Here is a 20,631-nt window from a genome sequence, read left to right on the forward strand (position 1 = left end):
ACATTTTCCTAATGTGACAGAGAGAATGTTCTTCTTTTGTTTTTATGAAACATTGGGACAATGTTTTATTGAGATCATTGTACAACTTGTTACCTCAGAAACATTCCCAAAACATCCTTTGAATGTTGCAGTTAAAATGTTATATCTTAGTTTACATTTAACGTTATAGGAACATTTTTTAAAATGAGAAAACATCCTTAAAATATTCGTTAAACGTTATATTCAAATGTTTTCTTCAGAACGTTAACCAAACTTGTAGGGAATGTTAGCCAAAGTTCTAAGAACGTTCCCTGCTAGCTGGGGAGGAGGAAAGACAACACGCTGCTTTTTACTATGGAGAAACGACTTTGTGGGCTGATTGTATCCCTCCCTGGTCATAGTTTATTATATAGTTTGTCTACACCACTTTAGGCAAACAATAACATTTGAGAATGAAGCGAGGATGCGGCTTGAAAATAATGTTTTATGCACTGCACGCAGCGAGTCACTTCAGGAGGAGGCAACGCGTGCATTAATGTTGGAACAGTGACATAATGCACAGCGCGGCTGACTACGGAGGCTGGTTTAGTCCAAAAATGCGCAGTTATTTGGCAGTTGGGTCTGTTCGAGGTCAGATCACGTTCTCACCACAAATGAACCGCTCAAGTTCGTTTGAAAACGAACCGAGACCACCTTTCAGAGGAGGTCTTGGTACGCTTGTTTGGTCTGCTTTTGGTGCACCCGAGTGTGGTTGCTGCATTCACACCTGTCCAAACCCAACCGCACCACGGGGGACAACGAACTCTAGTGCGATTCAACCGTACTAAATGAGGCAGGTGTGAAAGCACCCTCAAACTTGAAGGGAAAATGTCTCAGGTTACGTATGTAACCCTGGTTCCCTGAAGAGGGAACGAGACGCTGCGTCGAGATGCCGTGGGAATGCTCCTCCGTGATTGCGTCGTGAAGCGCGTGTATAATCAGTCCAATGGAAAGACGAGACGTCATAGGCGGGTGACGTCATCGACCAGGAAACTATGAAGCACACCTGAGAACAGACCGCGCTAGCTTCTGATAGGCCGAAGCAAGATGATCACAAGCATTCAGGGAGTATTATTATTTATTTATTTATACAGGTAAGTTGACTGAGAACGAGTTCTCATTTACAGCAACGACCTGTGTAGGTCACACAGAAAAAAGAAAAAGAAATACAGCCAAAAGTCAATATACAGTAAAACAAACTAAAAAAAAACAATCACAGGAAACACACACAATCAATAATAAAATGATCCTTAAGCAGACGTCTAAAATGGCATAAAGGGATCAGATCATCCAGTTTAAAAGTACACTGTAATTCATTCCAAGTGTGAGGGGCAGAAAAATTAAAAGCAGATCTACCCAATTCAGAGGAGATCTTTGGGATCTGTAATAATAGCCATCCATGAGCTCTGGTCTGATAACCAGACCTTCTAATAGCTAAAAGTGAATTAATATAGGATGGTAGTTTGTGCAAAAGAGCTTTGTACACAAAAAGTGCAAAGTGCATTTCTCTACGAGATTTTAAGGGCAACCAGTTTAGTTTCTGATAAAGTGTGCAATGATGGGTACTAAACCTGTCCCCTGTTATAAAACGAATGGCACTATGATATACAGCATCGAGAGGTTTTAGAACAGAAGCAGAGGCATGCATATAGATTGTGTCTCCATAATCAATGATAGGTAAAAAAGTAGATTAAACTATTTGTTTTCTATTATTTAGAGTCAAACAAGATTTATTTCTATAAAAGAAACCCACTCTAACTCTTAATTTCTTTACCAACTCATCAACATGCGTTTTAAAGGAGAGCCCAAATATTTATAAACATAAACACGGTCAATAGAGGCACCATCCAATGTAGAAAACATAAATCGTCACCTATTTTCTGTTGTTTATTTGAAAAAAGTATATACTTGGTTTTGCCTACGTTAACTACGAGTTTCAATTCAACAAAGGCCTTCTGTATGGCTGTAAAGGCAGATTGTAGCTCAAAATGGGCCTGGTCAGCGGCAATAGCATAAATAACTGTATCATCAGCATAGAGGTGGAGTTGACAATTTTTTATAGCTGAACCAATATTATTGATATAAATTGAAAAAATGTATATCAATAATATTCGATATGTGTGTGTGTGTGATTATATCTATAATATTTATATCTATAATATTTATATCTAAAATCGATCCCTGTGGAACGCCCTTCATAAGCTCAAGAAAACCTGATTTGACACAATCAGTGGAAACACATTGTGTTCTATTTGTCAGATAATTTTCAGTATGGCAGGCAACGCAGCCAAGTCAAGTCATCTTCATTTATATAGCGCTTTTAACAATGTAGACTGTTTCAAAGCAGCTTTACAGAGATAAACGTATAATTTAAGGTAACAGATTGTTTTGGCTTTATAGCGGTTCCTGAATAAAGATAATTTCCAGCCAAAGGTTAGGGTTAGAAGTGTTGAAGTTAGTCGGTCGAAGTGATCATTTGTCATTAAATTAGAGGCCGCTAAGACAACACCGTTTTTCTCTAAACAGACTTTAGACGCGAACCTGTGATAAACGCTAATGGCGCTCACGTGTGCATCAATAATTAATTCTATAGTTATGTGCGTTTGAATATATATGCGCAGGTTTGTAATTCCCTGCAAACCATGCCTAAACAAACTACTTGTCTTAAATTTTGATACAGAATTTTATTTTATCACTTCGGGGTAGTTACGCGAGCCGAATTTCCCCACAACGCTTTATCTGTAGAGTGGTAAAGAGATCCTCCATAGGGAGAGACTAGTTGGCACTTCAGCAGCGTCTCGTTCCCTCTCAGGGAACCAGGGTTACATACGTAACTTGAGACGTTCCCTTTCAAGGGAACTCGAGCTGCGTCGAGACGCGGTGGGAACATCATAACCACGACGCCATAATAGCAAATGCCTGTTCTGTGTGAAATCATTGCGCACACTAAGAAGCAAGCACCCTAGACCCCGGAGTGGAGCCAAGATCCAAGACATAAAATCGAACAAATGTATGCGGTGAGGACCAGCCTGCCGGATCACAGATGTCATGGAGGGAAACCCCCGATAATAAAGCCTTAGAGGCAGCCATACTCCTGGTAGAATGGGCCCGGACAGAAAGGTGAAGGCTGACCGGCCGCTTCATAAGCAAGTGAGATAGCCGACTACCAACTTGCTCATCCTCTGCTTGGATGCAGGGTAACCTTTTTTGGGTGACCCGAAACAGACAAATAGTTGATCTGATTTACGCCACAGGGCAGCTCTGTGTACGTTAGCATCCAAAGCCCGCACAGGGCACAGCAGATAAAGTTTTCCTGATCTGATGTAATAAAAGGTGGAGGACGAAGCCCTGCAGCACTATTGGACCAGCAACATTAGTAGGAACCTTAGGAATATAACCCGGCCTAGGGTGAAGAAAGGCTTTCACCACCAGGTGCAAATTCTAGGCATGTAGGAACAACCGACAAGGCTTGCAAATCTCAAATTCTCTTGATAGAAGAAATAGCAATGAGAAGTAAAGTTTAATGTAAAGACTTTTTCTGAAACCTCTTCAATGGGCTCGAATGGAGCCAAAGCCCGTCCTCCAGTACAACGGCCAAATCCCAAGCCGGTGCTCTATTACGCAATGCAGGCCTCAGCCTCAGGGAGCCACGAAGAAAACGAGTAATGAGAGGATCTCTCCCCAATGATGCACCACCCAGAGGAGTGTGGTAAGCAGATGTAGCCGCCAGATATACCGCCAAGGTGGAAGGAGATAACCCCGCAGAGAAACGTTCTTGCAGAAATCAAGTACTGAACCAACAGGGCAGATAACAGGATTCAGTTGGCATTCTCCACACCAGGCAGAGAACAGTTTCCATTTCAATGCATACAGGCTTCTCGTGGAGGGAGCTCTAGATTGGAGTTTGGTCTCCACGACCTCGGTCGAGAGACCTGACCCAGCAGCTGGGCCGCCTTAGGCGACAACTCCAGGCGAGGGTGATGAATCGTGCCCCCTGCTCGGGACAATGGGTCCCTCCTGATCGGAATCTCCATCGGAGAGCCGTCTAGAAGGCACACAAGGTTCGAGAACCAAACTCGGGCCGGCCAGTACGGGGCTACTAATAACAGACGGGCCCCTTCCCGGCGAACCCTCTCCAGAACTCCCAGAAGCACAGATATCGGGGGGAAAGCTGACAGGTGTAGCCTCGGCCACATCTGAACCATCGCATCCAGCCCGAGAGGAGCTGGGTGCGTGAGAGAGAACCACATGGGACAATGCGTTGTATCTGACGATGCGAAAAGGTCGACTTGAGCTTGACCAAAATTCTCCCAAAGGAGCGTAACCACCTCAGGCTGAAGTCCCCATTCCCCGGGCTTCAGCCCCTGCCTTGACAGGATATCCACTCCCTGATCTAGATGCCCCGGAATATATACTGCCCTGAGAGACAGTAATTACCCCTGGGCCCATAGGAGGATCTGGTGCCAGTTTGCATAGGTGACGTGACCTCAGACCCCCCTGATGGTTGATATAAGAGACCACCGATGTGTTGTCCGTGTGGACAAGCACATGCTGACCTCTCAAGTCTGGCAGGAAGTGCTTGAGAGCTCAAAACATCGGCATCATTTCTTGCCGATTTTTGTGCCAAGAACGTCAAAGCCTTTTTAGAGACGATGACAGTCCTCAGATCTTGCCTGCCTCTAACCGGCTTGTGGAGTGGCCACGCTTTGTGTTTGCTGCACTCTGTGCTGTGAGGAGCTCGTAGACGGGACATTAGATCGGCGAGGAAGAAACTTCTGGAACGCCGCTGATTGCTTCTTTTTTTGTCTCCTGAAATCTATCGACGACTTTTTTTTTACAGCGTTGCCAAAAAGACCAGAAGGTGAACGCGGAGCATCCAAAAGACCAGATCTGTCTCTATCCTTCATATCAGAGAAATTCAACCATAAATGTCGCTCCGCGGCCACCAGGGCTGCCATAGACCAGCCTGTGGATTTGGCCGTCTCCTTGGTGGCCCGGAGAGACAGATCTGCAGCGCTGACTTCCTCACAATCATCCAAGACAGATCAGCCTGGTAGGCCTGCAAAATTTACATTTTGACTGATGCTGACTGACGCTGACTCGGGAGAGAGATTCTCCCTGAGAAAAGGCACTGGATCTGGTGAAGGCTGAGATAGGGCTGGCCCATCTCAAACCCGCTGTCAGATCCACTTGCGAACAGCGAGACCCGCACCCTGGGGAGCGCGCACCGAACCGTCCTCCTCAAGAACGCCCGGCGGGAGCGGACAGCTTCTCACAATGCCCACAGTCCTCGAGAACTGACTGGGCAAGCTCCACTCCCAAACAAGCCACACAGAGCTGATGTGTCCCCACCCCTGATGAAACTAGGGCAGGGAACAACACAACGCTTAACATCTTGCTTGCTCGCCCTTTTTTTATATATCTTTACGTGAAATATTGTGCTTGCAATGACAGACAACAATAAATAGACCGGGGACAGCTGTGAGGAACATTAGTGTCCATGGTGATAAATGACATGCAGCTGAAGGGTGATCAGGTGATCAGGTGATGATGGTGATCAGGTGATCAGGTGATCAGGTGATCAGGTGATCAGGTGATCAGGTGATCAGGTGATCAGGTGATGATGGTGATCAGGTGATCAGGTGATCAGGTGATCAGGTGATCAGGTGATGATGGTGATCAGGTGATCAGGTGATGATGGTGATCAGGTGATCAGGTGATGGCCGATGGTGTGCCGGGGGTGAACATGAGGGATGCTGGGAAGTGTAGTCCGCTGAGGCCATCTTACAGCACATTAGATAAACTGTGTATCAGGAATTCAGATCTAATTGTTACACACACATTTATTCGCTTGCTTTATTCTGTGGTGTGTTCTCCACAGTGGCGGCAGGAGAAGAGTTCGACATGAAACCGTTCCGACTGGACTGGCTCCGACTCCAGGTGCGGCAGTTACACACACGCACAGGCCTATAGTGTTCATCAGAGAGTGTGTGTGTGTGCATGTGTGTGTGTGTGTGTGTGTGTGTGTGTGTGTGTGTGTGTGTGTGTGTGTGTGTGTGTGTGTGTGTGTGTGTGATCTTCATGTGTCGTGTGTGTGTTCCTCAGGCGTACACCAGTGTCATCACAGCTGTGTGTGTGTGTGTTGTGTGTGTGTGTCGTGTGTGTGTGTGTGTTCCTCAGGCGTACACCAGTGTCATCACAGCTGTGTGTGTGTGTGTGTGTGTGTTCCTCAGGCGTACACCAGTGTCATCACAGATGTGTGTGTGTGTGTGTGTTCCTCAGGCGTACAACAGTGTCATCACAGATGTGTGTGTGTGTGTGTGTTGTTGATGTGTTGTGTGTGTGTTCCTCAGGCGTACACCAGTGTCATCACAGATGTGTGTGTGTGTGTGTGTTGTTGATGTGTTGTGTGTGTGTTCCTCAGGCGTACACCAGTGTCATCACAGATGTGTGTGTGTGTGTGTGTTGTTGATGTGTTGTGTGTGTGTTCCTCAGGCGTACACCAGTGTCATCACAGATGTGTGTGTGTGTGTGTGTGTGTGTTGTTGATGTGTTGTGTGTGTGTTCCTCAGGCATACACCAGTGTCATCACAGATGTGTGTGTGTGTGTGTGTTGTTGATGTGTTGTGTGTGTGTTCCTCAGGCGTACACCAGTGTCATCACAGATGTGTGTGTGTGTGTGTGTGTGTTGTTGATGTGTTGTGTGTGTGTTCCTCAGGCGTACACCAGTGTCATCACAGATGTGTGTGTGTGTGTGTGTGTGTGTGTGTGTGTGTGTGTTGTTGATGTGTTGTGTGTGTGTTCCTCAGGCGTACACCAGTGTCATCACAGATGTGTGTGTGTGTGTGTGTGTGTGTGTGTGTTCCTCAGGCGTACACCAGTGTCATCACAGATGTGTGTGTGTGTGTGTTGTTGATGTGTTGTGTGTGTGTTTCTCAGGCGTACACCAGTGTCATCACAGATGTGTGTGTGTGTGTGTTGTTGATGTGTTGTGTGTGTGTTCCTCAGGCGTACACCAGTGTCATCACAGATGTGTGTGTGTGTTTTGTGTGTGTGTTGTGTGTGTGTGTTGTTGATGTGTTGTGTGTGTGTTCCTCAGGCGTACACCAGTGTCATCACAGATGTGTGTGTGTGTGTGTTGTTGATGTGTTGTGTGTGTGTTCCTCAGGCGTACACCAGTGTCATCACAGATGTGTGTGTTGTTGATGTGTTGTGTGTGTGTTCCTCAGGCGTACACCAGTGTCATCACAGATGTGTGTGTGTGTGTGTGTGTGTGTGTTCCTCAGGCGTACACCAGTGTGGGTAAAGCGTCTCTGGCCCTGAAGGATTACCCTGAGCTCGCCAGGATCATGAACATGGCCCAGTTTCACACCCGGATGATGGACACGGTGAGCGAGCTCCTGTGTGAGACGGCCGATCTCTCCATCCTCTGGTGAGTCTCGTCTGGTGTTCTGTGAATCCGCCGAGCTTTAACACAAGTGCACGGACTCTGCTTGATTTCTCCTGCCTGTGATCTCCAGCTTCCACTCGCGTGTGTTTGAGAAGATGTTCTCTCAGAGCGTTGAGGACGTGTCTATGCAACGATACCTGATGGCGTTCCCTCTCGTCTGCTCACACTTCAGCCAGAGTCTCCATCCGCTCTGTCCCGAGGAGGTCAGTGCTCTCTGCCAGTGCAATCCACTGAGCTTTGCAGAATTAATGAACAGCAAAGTTACTAACCCTAACTTTCTGAATTGAAAAAAGATCCGGTCTGTGGCTCAAAAACTGTAAATGATCCGAACCGTGAGTTTTGGGATCCGTTGCTCCACTAATTTACTGATATCTTTTTAAAGAGCACATATAAAGGGGCGGGGCCTGGTTGAGTTAGTCAGTAGTGTGTTAAACTGGCGGTTATGGTAAGGGGCGGGACATTTCCCAAACACACTCAAAGCGCTCGACCAATCACAACACACTGCTCCAGCTGGCCAATCAGAGCTCAGTGTGCTTCTCAGAAGGAGGGGCTTCATAGAGACAGGAAGTAAACAGAGCGTTACTGACAGACTGGGAAGAGAGGAGCCGCAATACTGGAGAATATGAGGAGAATAATCAACATTCAAGCAGGAGAACCGGTTCTAGTCGAGCCTGAACTACAGCAAGACTGTAAAACAGCAGAATATGGTCTTTTAAGGAAAATGAAAGGAATATTTCACCAAAAAATGTATTTACTCACCTTCAAGTTGTTCCAAACCTATATACATTTCTTTGTTCTGTTGAACACAAAGGAAGATGTTCTGAAGAATGTGGGAAACAGGACAGTTCTGGGGCACCATTGACCCCAAACCCCCCAAAATGGTTTGGTTACAAACTTTCTTCAAAATATCTTCCTCTGTGTGCAGCAGAACTAAGACATTCATAGAGGTCACACACAACTTGAGGCTGCGGAAATGATGACAGAATGTGCAGACTATCCCTTCAATAGATCATTCTCACCAAAGTAAATCTGCAAGTAAATGATGTTCTGTCATAATTGTCTTGTATGTGTGCGTGCGTGTGTTTGTGCGTGTGTGTGTGTGTGTGTGTGTGTGTGTGTGTGTGTGTGTGTGTGTCTGTGTGTGTGTGTGTGTGTGTGTGTGTGTGTGTGTGTGTGGGCTAGACTGAGGACATGGAGAAGCAGAGCTTGAAGCTGTGTGTGGCGTTTCTGGATGAGGTTTCCCGTCAGACGTGTACGGTTGTGCTGGAGATATGTGCCGAACAGTGTAACCTAAACGAGAAGGTACGGGAGACGTTCTTTCAAATCTACGGAGAATTAAAGTAGTCTGGTTTTAGGTTGAAGAATATATAGTGTAGTTTTAAAAAAATGCCCATGAATGCATCAAAAAAGCCAGTAAAAGCAGAAGTGTTTTCAGTGGTGTGGTGTGTGTTCTAGTTATTGCCCAAACACAGCGCCGAGACCATCAGCACAGCGCGCAATAAAAAACTGAAGAAGCCGGTACCGAAGAGAGGAGACGTGCCTAAGGAGAAGCCAGGGACGGAGAGCCTCAGGAAGGACAGAGCCTTCGTCACAAAGTATGCATCGTCCCACAGGTTCAGTACAGGAATGGAATATCTGTGTCATATAGACATGCACGCTGATGCTCTCTTCTTCTGTAGTCTGGATAAGATGCACCTGGCGCTGACAGAACTGTGCACTTCCTACAGCGTCTGCGCTGACTTCACAGTCTTCAAACACATCCTGGTTCCGGCCGAGTTCCTGCTCACGCAGCTGGAGATGAGACTCAACAAGTACACTCACTTCTATAGTGCTCACTATCAGATCACAACACAGGAGGAGCTTGAGCATCCTCTCAATCACACAGGGCCGTATCTTACACCCGCGCAATTGACTTTGTACACCGCCGCATGTCTCATTCCTATTCTGCACCCGCGCACAGCGACTCTTCCCTCCACAGACGCACGGCGGTAAATTAGGGAATGAACTTGCGCTCGGGGGGGCGGTTCAGTGTAAAGAGGAGTGTGTTCCGGCGCAAACGTTCCCTGGTGATATTCTGCAGTTCCAGAAAACAACTCCGCCACTGACCAGGAGAAACCCAGTCTAAAGACAGCGGCGCCGCGCGTTAGTCAGATGCTATTTTAAGGGCGCGTGCTTGGCCATTATGTAGCGTGTGCACAACACACACACTTTGATTCTCTAATATAAACAAACGCAGCAGTTTTCATTTTTGCAAATCATACATTATTACAAGGAACAATATTAACACACGAGGGAAATCACTGTTGTGTCCATGAAGATGTGAAAAAATAGGCATAAATCTAGATTACACATTTACCCAAATTATTATACGCCTGTTTAACCGAAGCTAATGTGTGTGTGTTTCTCCATCATCCCCAATGTCACTTCTCTGTGTTTTACGGCCCTGACGAGAACGTCGGTCTCCTCGGCTGTGAACCGCTCCTGGCGTGCGCCGGCAAACCCGCCGTTATAATAGCGATCCGCCGTTATAATAGCAATCCGCCGTTATAATAGCAATCCGCCGTTATAATAGCAATCCGCCGTTATAATAGCAATCCGCCGTTATAATAGCAATCCGCCGTTATAATAGCGATCCGCCGTTATAATAGCGATCCGCCGTTATAATAGCAATCCGCCGTTATAATAGCGATCCGCCGTTATAATAGCGATCCGCCGTTATAATAGCAATCCGCCGTTATAATAGCAATCCGTTATAATAGCAATCCGCTGTTATAATAGCAATCCGCCGTTATAATAGCGATCCGCCGTTATAATAGCAATCCGCCGTTATAATAGCAATCCGCCGTTATAATAGCAATCCGCTGTTATAATAGCGATCCGCCGTTATAATAGCAATCCGCCGTTATAATAGCAATCCGCCGTTATAATAGCAATCCGCCGTTATAATAGCAATCCGCCGTTATAATAGCAATCCGCCGTTATAATAGCAATCCGCCGTTATAATAGCGATCCGCCGTTATAATAGCGATCCGCCGTTATAATAGCAATCCGCCGTTATAATAGCGATCCGCCGTTATAATAGCGATCCGCCGTTATAATAGCAATCCGCCATTATAATAGCGATCCGCCGTTATAATAGCGATCCGCCGTTATAATAGCGATCCGCCGTTATAATAGCGATCCGCCGTTATAATAGCGATCCGCCGTTATAATAGCAATCCGCCGTTATAATAGCAATCCGCCGTTATAATAGCAATCCGCCGTTATAATAGCAATCCGCCGTTATAATAGCAATCCGCCGTTATAATAGCAATCCGCCGTTATAATAGCGATCCGCCGTTATAATAGCGATCCGCCGTTATAATAGCAATCCGCCGTTATAATAGCGATCCGCCGTTATAATAGCAATCCGCCATTATAATAGCGATCCGCCGTTATAATAGCGATCCGCCGTTATAATAGCGATCCGCCGTTATAATAGCAATCCGCCGTTATAATAGCAATCCGCCGTTATAATAGCGATCCGCCGTTATAATAGCGATCCGCCGTTATAATAGCGATCCGCCGTTATAATAGCTATCCGCCGTTATATTAGCAATCCACCGTTATAATAGCAATCCGCCGTTATAATAGCAATCCGCCGTTATAATAGCGATCCGCCGTTATAATAGCAATCCGCCGTTATAATAGCGATCCGCCGTTATAATAGCGATCCGCCGTTATAATAGCGATCCGCCGTTATAATAGCAATCCGCCGTTATAATAGCAATCCGCCGTTATAATAGCAATCCGCCGTTATAATAGCAATCCGCCGTTATAATAGCGATCCGCCGTTATAATAGCGATCCGCCGTTATAATAGCAATCCGCCGTTATAATAGCGATCCGCCGTTATAATAGCGATCCGCCGTTATAATAGTAATCCGCCGTTATAATAGCGATCCGCCGTTATAATAGCGATCCGCCGTTATAATAGCGATCCGCCGTTATAATAGCGACAGCGCCGGGATCCGCCCACAGAGTTACTTGCGTTTCAGAGCGTTAAAATAGGGCCCATTGTGTCTTAAAGGAATATCCCAGGTTACGTCGCTTTATTTAAACAAAGAAAATCAAGATTATCATGAAGCGCAAGCAATGTATCCAGACGTGAATAGCAATCCGCCGTTATATTAGCAATCCACCGTTATAATAGCAATCCGCCGTTATAATAGCAATCCGCCGTTATAATAGCGATCCGCCGTTATAATAGCAATCCGCCGTTATAATAGCGATCCGCCGTTATAATAGCAATCCGCCGTTATAATAGCGATCCGCCGTTATAATAGCAATCCGCCGTTATATTAGCAATCCACCGTTATAATAGCAATCCGCCGTTATAATAGCAATCCGCCGTTATAATAGCGATCCGCCGTTATAATAGCGATCCGCCGTTATAATAGCAATCCGCCGTTATAATAGCAATCCACCGTTATAATAGCAATCCGCCGTTATAATAGCGATCCGCCGTTATAATAGCAATCCGCCGTTATATTAGCAATCCACCGTTATAATAGCAATCCGCCGTTATAATAGCGATCCGCCGTTATAATAGCAATCCGCCGTTATATTAGCAATCCACCGTTATAATAGCAATCCGCCGTTATAATAGCGATCCGCCGTTATAATAGCAATCCGCCGTTATAATAGCAATCCGCCGTTATAATAGCGATCCGCCGTTATAATAGCAATCCGCCGTTATAATAGCAATCCGCCGTTATAATAGCAATCCGCCGTTATAATAGCGATCCGCCGTTATAATAGCGATCCGCCGTTATAATAGCGATCCGCCGTTATAATAGCAATCCGCCGTTATAATAGCGATCCGCCGTTATAATAGCAATCCGCCGTTATAATAGCGATCCGCCGTTATAATAGCAATCCGCCGTTATAATAGCAATCCGCCGTTATAATAGCGATCCGCCGTTATAATAGTAATCCGCCGTTATAATAGCGATCCGCCGTTATAATAGCGATCCGCCGTTATAATAGCGACAGCGCCGGGATCCGCCCACAGAGTTACTTGCGTTTCAGAGCGTTAAAATAGGGCCCATTGTGTCTTAAAGGAATATCCCAGGTTACGTCGCTTTATTTAAACAAAGAAAATCAAGATTATCATGAAGCGCAAGCAATGTATCCAGACGTGAATAGCAATCCGCCGTTATATTAGCAATCCACCGTTATAATAGCAATCCGCCGTTATAATAGCAATCCGCCGTTATAATAGCGATCCGCCGTTATAATAGCAATCCGCCGTTATAATAGCAATCCGCCGTTATAATAGCAATCCGCTGTTATAATAGCGATCCGCCGTTATAATAGCAATCCGCTGTTATAATAGCAATCCGCCGTTATAATAGCGATCCGCCGTTATAATAGCGATCCGCCGTTATAATAGCAATCCGCCGTTATAATAGCGATCCGCCGTTATAATAGCGATCCGCCGTTATAATAGCAATCCGCCGTTATAATTGCGATCCGCCGTTATAATAGCGATCCGCCGTTATAATAGCGATCCGCCGTTATAATAGCAATCCGCCGTTATAATAGCAATCCGCCGTTATAATAGCGATCCGCCGTTATAATAGCGATCCGCCGTTATAATAGCGATCCGCCGTTATAATAGCGATCCGCCGTTATAATAGCAATCCGCCGTTATAATAGCGATCCGCCGTTATAATAGCAATCCGCCGTTATAATAGCAATCCGCCGTTATAATAGCAATCCGCCGTTATAATAGCGATCCGCCGTTATAATAGCGATCCGCCGTTATAATAGCAATCCGCCGTTATAATAGCGATCCGCCGTTATAATAGCGATCCGCCGTTATAATAGCAATCCGCCATTATAATAGCGATCCGCCGTTATAATAGCGATCCGCCGTTATAATAGCGATCCGCCGTTATAATAGCAATCCGCCGTTATAATAGCAATCCGCCGTTATAATAGCGATCCGCCGTTATAATAGCGATCCGCCGTTATAATAGCGATCCGCCGTTATAATAGCAATCCACCGTTATATTAGCAATCCACCGTTATAATAGCAATCCGCCGTTATAATAGCAATCCGCCGTTATAATAGCGATCCGCCGTTATAATAGCGATCCGCCGTTATAATAGTGATCCGCCGTTATAATAGCGATCCGCCGTTATAATAGTGATCCGCCGTTATAATAGCGATCCGCCGTTATAATAGTGATCCGCCGTTATAATAGCGATCCGCCGTTATAATAGTGATCCGCCGTTATAATAGCGATCCGCCGTTATAATAGCGATCCGCCGTTATAATAGCGATCCGCCGTTATAATAGCGACAGCGCCGGGATCCGCCCACAGAGTTACTTGCGTTTCAGAGCGTTAAAATAGGGCCCATTGTGTCTTAAAGGAATATCCCAGGTTACGTCGCTTTATTTAAACAAAGAAAATCAAGATTATCATGAAGCGCAAGCAATGTATCCAGACGTGAATAGCAATCCGCCGTTATATTAGCAATCCACCGTTATAATAGCAATCCGCCGTTATAATAGCAATCCGCCGTTATAATAGCGATCCGCCGTTATAATAGCAATCCGCCGTTATAATAGCAATCCGCCGTTATAATAGCAATCCGCTGTTATAATAGCGATCCGCCGTTATAATAGCAATCCGCTGTTATAATAGCAATCCGCCGTTATAATAGCGATCCGCCGTTATAATAGCGATCCGCCGTTATAATAGCAATCCGCCGTTATAATAGCGATCCGCCGTTATAATAGCGATCCGCCGTTATAATAGCGATCCGCCGTTATAATAGCAATCCGCCGTTATAATAGCAATCCGCTGTTATAATAGCAATCCGCCGTTATAATAGCGATCCGCCGTTATAATAGCGATCCGCCGTTATAATAGCGATCCGCCGTTATAATTGCGATCCGCCGTTATAATAGCGATCCGCCGTTATAATAGCGATCCGCCGTTATAATAGCAATCCGCCGTTATAATAGCAATCCGCCGTTATAATAGCGATCCGCCGTTATAATAGCGATCCGCCGTTATAATAGCGATCCGCCGTTATAATAGCAATCCGCCGTTATAATAGCAATCCGCCGTTATAATAGCGATCCGCCGTTATAATAGCAATCCTCCGTTATAATAGCGATCCGCCGTTATAATAGCGATCCACCGTTATAATAGCGATCCACCGTTATAATAGCGATCCGCCGTTATAATAGCAATCCGCCATTATAATAGCGATCCGCCGTTATAATAGCAATCCGCCGTTATAATAGCGATCCGCCGTTATAATAGCGATCCGCCGTTATAATAGCGATCCGCCGTTATAATAGCGATCCGCCGTTATAATAGCAATCCGCCGTTATATTAGCAATCCGCCGTTATAATAGCAATCCGCCGTTATAATAGCAATCCGCCGTTATAATAGCGATCCGCCGTTATAATAGCGATCCGCCGTTATAATAGCAATCCGCCGTTATAATAGCGATCCGCCGTTATAATAGCGATCCGCCGTTATAATAGCAATCCGCCATTATAATAGCGATCCGCCGTTATAATAGCGATCCGCCGTTATAATAGCGATCCGCCGTTATAATAGCAATCCGCCGTTATAATAGCGATCCGCCGTTATAATAGCGATCCGCCGTTATAATAGCGATCCGCCGTTATAATAGCAATCCGCCGTTATATTAGCAATCCACCGTTATAATAGCAATCCGCCGTTATAATAGCGATCCGCCGTTATAATAGCAATCCGCCGTTATATTAGCAATCCACCGTTATAATAGCAATCCGCCGTTATAATAGCGATCCGCCGTTATAATAGCAATCCGCCGTTATAATAGCAATCCGCCGTTATAATAGCGATCCGCCGTTATAATAGCAATCCGCCGTTATAATAGCAATCCGCCGTTATAATAGCAATCCGCCGTTATAATAGCGATCCGCCGTTATAATAGCGATCCGCCGTTATAATAGCGATCCGCCGTTATAATAGCAATCCGCCGTTATAATAGCGATCCGCCGTTATAATAGCAATCCGCCGTTATAATAGCGATCCGCCGTTATAATAGCAATCCGCCGTTATAATAGCAATCCGCCGTTATAATAGCGATCCGCCGTTATAATAGTAATCCGCCGTTATAATAGCGATCCGCCGTTATAATAGCGATCCGCCGTTATAATAGCGACAGCGCCGGGATCCGCCCACAGAGTTACTTGCGTTTCAGAGCGTTAAAATAGGGCCCATTGTGTCTTAAAGGAATATCCCAGGTTACGTCGCTTTATTTAAACAAAGAAAATCAAGATTATCATGAAGCGCAAGCAATGTATCCAGACGTGAATAGCAATCCGCCGTTATATTAGCAATCCACCGTTATAATAGCAATCCGCCGTTATAATAGCAATCCGCCGTTATAATAGCGATCCGCCGTTATAATAGCAATCCGCCGTTATAATAGCGATCCGCCGTTATAATAGCAATCCGCCGTTATAATAGCAATCCGCCGTTATAATAGCGATCCGCCGTTATAATAGCGATCCGCCGTTATAATAGCGATCCGCCGTTATAATAGCGATCCGCCGTTATAATAGCGATCCGCCGTTATAATAGCGATCCGCCGTTATAATAGCAATCCGCTGTTATAATAGCGATCCGCCGTTATAATAGCAATCCGCTGTTATAATAGCAATCCGCCGTTATAATAGCGATCCGCCGTTATAATAGCGATCCGCCGTTATAATAGCAATCCGCCGTTATAATAGCGATCCGCCGTTATAATAGCGATCCGCCGTTATAATAGCAATCCGCCGTTATAATTGCGATCCGCCGTTATAATAGCGATCCGCCGTTATAATAGCGATCCGCCGTTATAATAGCAATCCGCCGTTATAATAGCAATCCGCCGTTATAATAGCGATCCGCCGTTATAATAGCGATCCGCCGTTATAATAGCGATCCGCCGTTATAATAGCGATCCGCCGTTATAATAGCAATCCGCCGTTATAATAGCGATCCGCCGTTATAATAGCAATCCGCCGTTATAATAGCAATCCGCCGTTATAATAGCAATCCGCCGTTATAATAGCGATCCGCCGTTATAATAGCGATCCGCCGTTATAATAGCAATCCGCCGTTATAATAGCGATCCGCCGTTATAATAGCGATCCGCCGTTATAATAGCAATCCGCCATTATAATAGCGATCCGCCGTTATAATAGCGATCCGCCGTTATAATAGCGATCCGCCGTTATAATAGCAATCCGCCGTTATAATAGCAATCCGCCGTTATAATAGCGATCCGCCGTTATAATAGCGATCCGCCGTTATAATAGCGATCCGCCGTTATAATAGCAATCCACCGTTATATTAGCAATCCACCGTTATAATAGCAATCCGCCGTTATAATAGCAATCCGCCGTTATAATAGCGATCCGCCGTTATAATAGCGATCCGCCGTTATAATAGTGATCCGCCGTTATAATAGCGATCCGCCGTTATAATAGCGATCCGCCGTTATAATAGCGATCCGCCGTTATAATAGCGACAGCGCCGGGATCCGCCCACAGAGTTACTTGCGTTTCAGAGCGTTAAAATAGGGCCCATTGTGTCTTAAAGGAATATCCCAGGTTACGTCGCTTTATTTAAACAAAGAAAATCAAGATTATCATGAAGCGCAAGCAATGTATCCAGACGTGAATAGCAATCCGCCGTTATATTAGCAATCCACCGTTATAATAGCAATCCGCCGTTATAATAGCAATCCGCCGTTATAATAGCGATCCGCCGTTATAATAGCAATCCGCCGTTATAATAGCAATCCGCCGTTATAATAGCAATCCGCTGTTATAATAGCGATCCGCCGTTATAATAGCAATCCGCTGTTATAATAGCAATCCGCCGTTATAATAGCGATCCGCCGTTATAATAGCGATCCGCCGTTATAATAGCAATCCGCCGTTATAATAGCGATCCGCCGTTATAATAGCGATCCGCCGTTATAATAGCGATCCGCCGTTATAATAGCAATCCGCCGTTATAATAGCAATCCGCTGTTATAATAGCAATCCGCCGTTATAATAGCGATCCGCCGTTATAATAGCGATCCGCCGTTATAATAGCGATCCGCCGTTATAATTGCGATCCGCCGTTATAATAGCGATCCGCCGTTATAATAGCGATCCGCCGTTATAATAGCAATCCGCCGTTATAATAGCAATCCGCCGTTATAATAGCGATCCGCCGTTATAATAGCGATCCGCCGTTATAATAGCGATCCGCCGTTATAATAGCAATCCGCCGTTATAATAGCAATCCGCCGTTATAATAGCGATCCGCCGTTATAATAGCAATCCTCCGTTATAATAGCGATCCGCCGTTATAATAGCGATCCACCGTTATAATAGCGATCCACCGTTATAATAGCGATCCGCCGTTATAATAGCAATCCGCCATTATAATAGCGATCCGCCGTTATAATAGCAATCCGCCGTTATAATAGCGATCCGCCGTTATAATAGCGATCCGCCGTTATAATAGCGATCCGCCGTTATAATAGCGATCCGCCGTTATAATAGCAATCCGCCGTTATAATAGCAATCCGCCGTTATAATAGCAATCCGCCGTTATAATAGCGATCCGCCGTTATAATAGCGATCCGCCGTTATAATAGCAATCCGCCGTTATAATAGCGATCCGCCGTTATAATAGCGATCCGCCGTTATAATAGCAATCCGCCATTATAATAGCGATCCGCCGTTATAATAGCGATCCGCCGTTATAATAGCGATCCGCCGTTATAATAGCAATCCGCCGTTATAATAGCAATCCGCCGTTATAATAGCGATCCGCCGTTATAATAGCGATCCGCCGTTATAATAGCGATCCGCCGTTATAATAGCAATCCACCGTTATATTAGCAATCCACCGTTATAATAGCAATCCGCCGTTATAATAGCAATCCGCCGTTATAATAGCGATCCGCCGTTATAATAGCGATCCGCCGTTATAATAGTGATCCGCCGTTATAATAGCGATCCGCCGTTATAATAGCGATCCGCCGTTATAATAGCGATCCGCCGTTATAATAGCGACAGCGCCGGGATCCGCCCACAGAGTTACTTGCGTTTCAGAGCGTTAAAATAGGGCCCATTGTGTCTTAAAGGAATATCCCAGGTTACGTCGCTTTATTTAAACAAAGAAAATCAAGATTATCATGAAGCGCAAGCAATGTATCCAGACGTGAATAGCAATCCGCCGTTATATTAGCAATCCACCGTTATAATAGCAATCCGCCGTTATAATAGCAATCCGCCGTTATAATAGCGATCCGCCGTTATAATAGCAATCCGCCGTTATAATAGCGATCCGCCGTTATAATAGCAATCCGCCGTTATAATAGCGATCCGCCGTTATAATAGCAATCCGCCGTTATATTAGCAATCCGCCGTTATAATAGCAATCCGCCGTTATAATAGCGATCCGCCGTTATAATAGCAATCCGCCGTTATATTAGCAATCCACCGTTATAATAGCAATCCGCCGTTATAATAGCAATCCACCGTTATAATAGCGATCCACCGTTATAATAGCGATCCGCCGTTATAATAGCAATCCGCCGTTATAATAGCAATCCGCCGTTATAATAGCGATCCGCCGTTATAATAGCGATCCGCCGTTATAATAGCGACAGCGCCGGGATCCGCCCACAGAGTTACTTGCGTTTCAGAGCGTTAAAATAGGGCCCATTGTGTCTTAAAGGAATATCCCAGGTTACGTCGCTTTATTTAAACAAAGAAAATCAAGATTATCATGAAGCGCAAGCAATGTATCCAGACGTGAGGCTTATAGTTTTATAAAAGTTTTTAAAATAATTTGTATGTTAAATTATGTAAAATTGTGTGTTGTTTAATCTGTATATTTGGTTTAGGGTTTTGGGCATCATGGCTATAAAAATGTAAAATTAGATGTTAAACAGAAAAGGCTAGGAAGCGGATTTTTTTTTTTTCAAAAAAAAGTTTTTGCAATTTATTATTTTTTTTTTTAAATGACTTCTGCATTCTCTAAATGACTCACCCCCTGAGTAGAATCCCTCAGAACAGCACAGATCTGCAGAACAGGTGTTGTCTCACTCATCAAGGGCTTCATTAGTTGCACCAGGTGTGCTTGAGCTAGAACACATGACATATCTGAACTGGCAATAAATAAGCCACAGACGTTTTGGGATTCTGTTCTGTGGAGCGATGAAGCAGGACTGGATCTTCTCGTCCCTCTGGATCAGCGGTGTGTCCTGAGGAGGAGGAATGAGCTGTGAAGAGCTCCGTCTTCAGTTCAGCGTGTGGAGCTCGTGATGCTCTGCGGCTGATCTATATCCTCCGGCTCTGGAGACCTGCAGCGTGAGTGAGGAGAGATGATCCACTGAAGTCTCAGGAGATCCTGGGAGAAACATCACGCCGTCAGTGAGGAAGCTGGAGCTGGACCTTCATCCGGACAACGATCCCGAGCATTCCTCAAACTCCACAGGCTTGGTTGCAGAAGAAGTCCTGGAGACACAGTGGCATCACAGTCTCCTGACTCGAGCCCCAGACAATCTCTGGTGGGATCTGAAGAAGGCGGTTGCAAACCCAAGAATATTCCTGAACTGGAGGCCATTGCTCACGAGGAACGGCTCAGAAACAGAAGCTGCTGTTGATTATTCATCTCGTCTGCAGCAAAAGCGGTTCTACTGAGAGCTGAAGATGCTTCCCGTGAAGGGGTGAATCATTTTGAGACTGCAGAAGTCATTGAATTTAGTCTTTTAAATTTGCGGAAACCAATGTTACTACTAGTTCAGAGAACATTAAAAACGTAACGTTCCCATAATGGTTGAAGAATGATATCCTAGAAATAAAAATGTTTAAGCATTTAAAAAACTGGACTTTTTGAGTGTTCAGAAATACACATTTTATAACTCAATGGGAATGCCAGTGAAACGCTCTTAGAACATATTTTTGTTCACTGGGATATTTTCTATGTCTTATGGTTATACTTTTAAAGCAGATTATTTTAACGTTTACAGCTTCAACATTTCTTTCACTTACATTACATGCTCATTGTAATCTGGACTTTTTATTTATTGAATTTTTGCGGTAATCAACT

The 20,631-nt window shown here is 45.0% G+C and overlaps 1 protein-coding gene across 2 annotated transcripts in view; it reads left to right on the top strand.

The window, feature by feature from the left end:
* Positions 1–20,631, top strand: part of nckap1l (NCK associated protein 1 like) — an 83,125-nt gene that overhangs the window by 44,016 nt on the left and 18,478 nt on the right. For both annotated transcript variants that reach the window (XR_013795889.1, XM_079597512.1), the window contains exons 15-20: positions 5,900–5,958; positions 7,305–7,450; positions 7,539–7,671; positions 8,651–8,770; positions 8,924–9,063; positions 9,148–9,279. Coding sequence is in view for 1 of the 2 variants with exons in the window: in XM_079597512.1 (XP_079453638.1) it covers positions 5,900–5,958; positions 7,305–7,450; positions 7,539–7,671; positions 8,651–8,770; positions 8,924–9,063; positions 9,148–9,279 (730 nt within the window). In the remaining variant the exon portion in view is untranslated. The remainder of the gene's footprint in view (positions 1–5,899; positions 5,959–7,304; positions 7,451–7,538; positions 7,672–8,650; positions 8,771–8,923; positions 9,064–9,147; positions 9,280–20,631) is intronic.

The sequence above is a fragment of the Phoxinus phoxinus genome (assembly GCF_949152265.1).
Source record: "Phoxinus phoxinus genome assembly, chromosome: 22".
NCBI classification, from domain to species: Eukaryota; Metazoa; Chordata; class Actinopteri; order Cypriniformes; family Leuciscidae; genus Phoxinus; species Phoxinus phoxinus.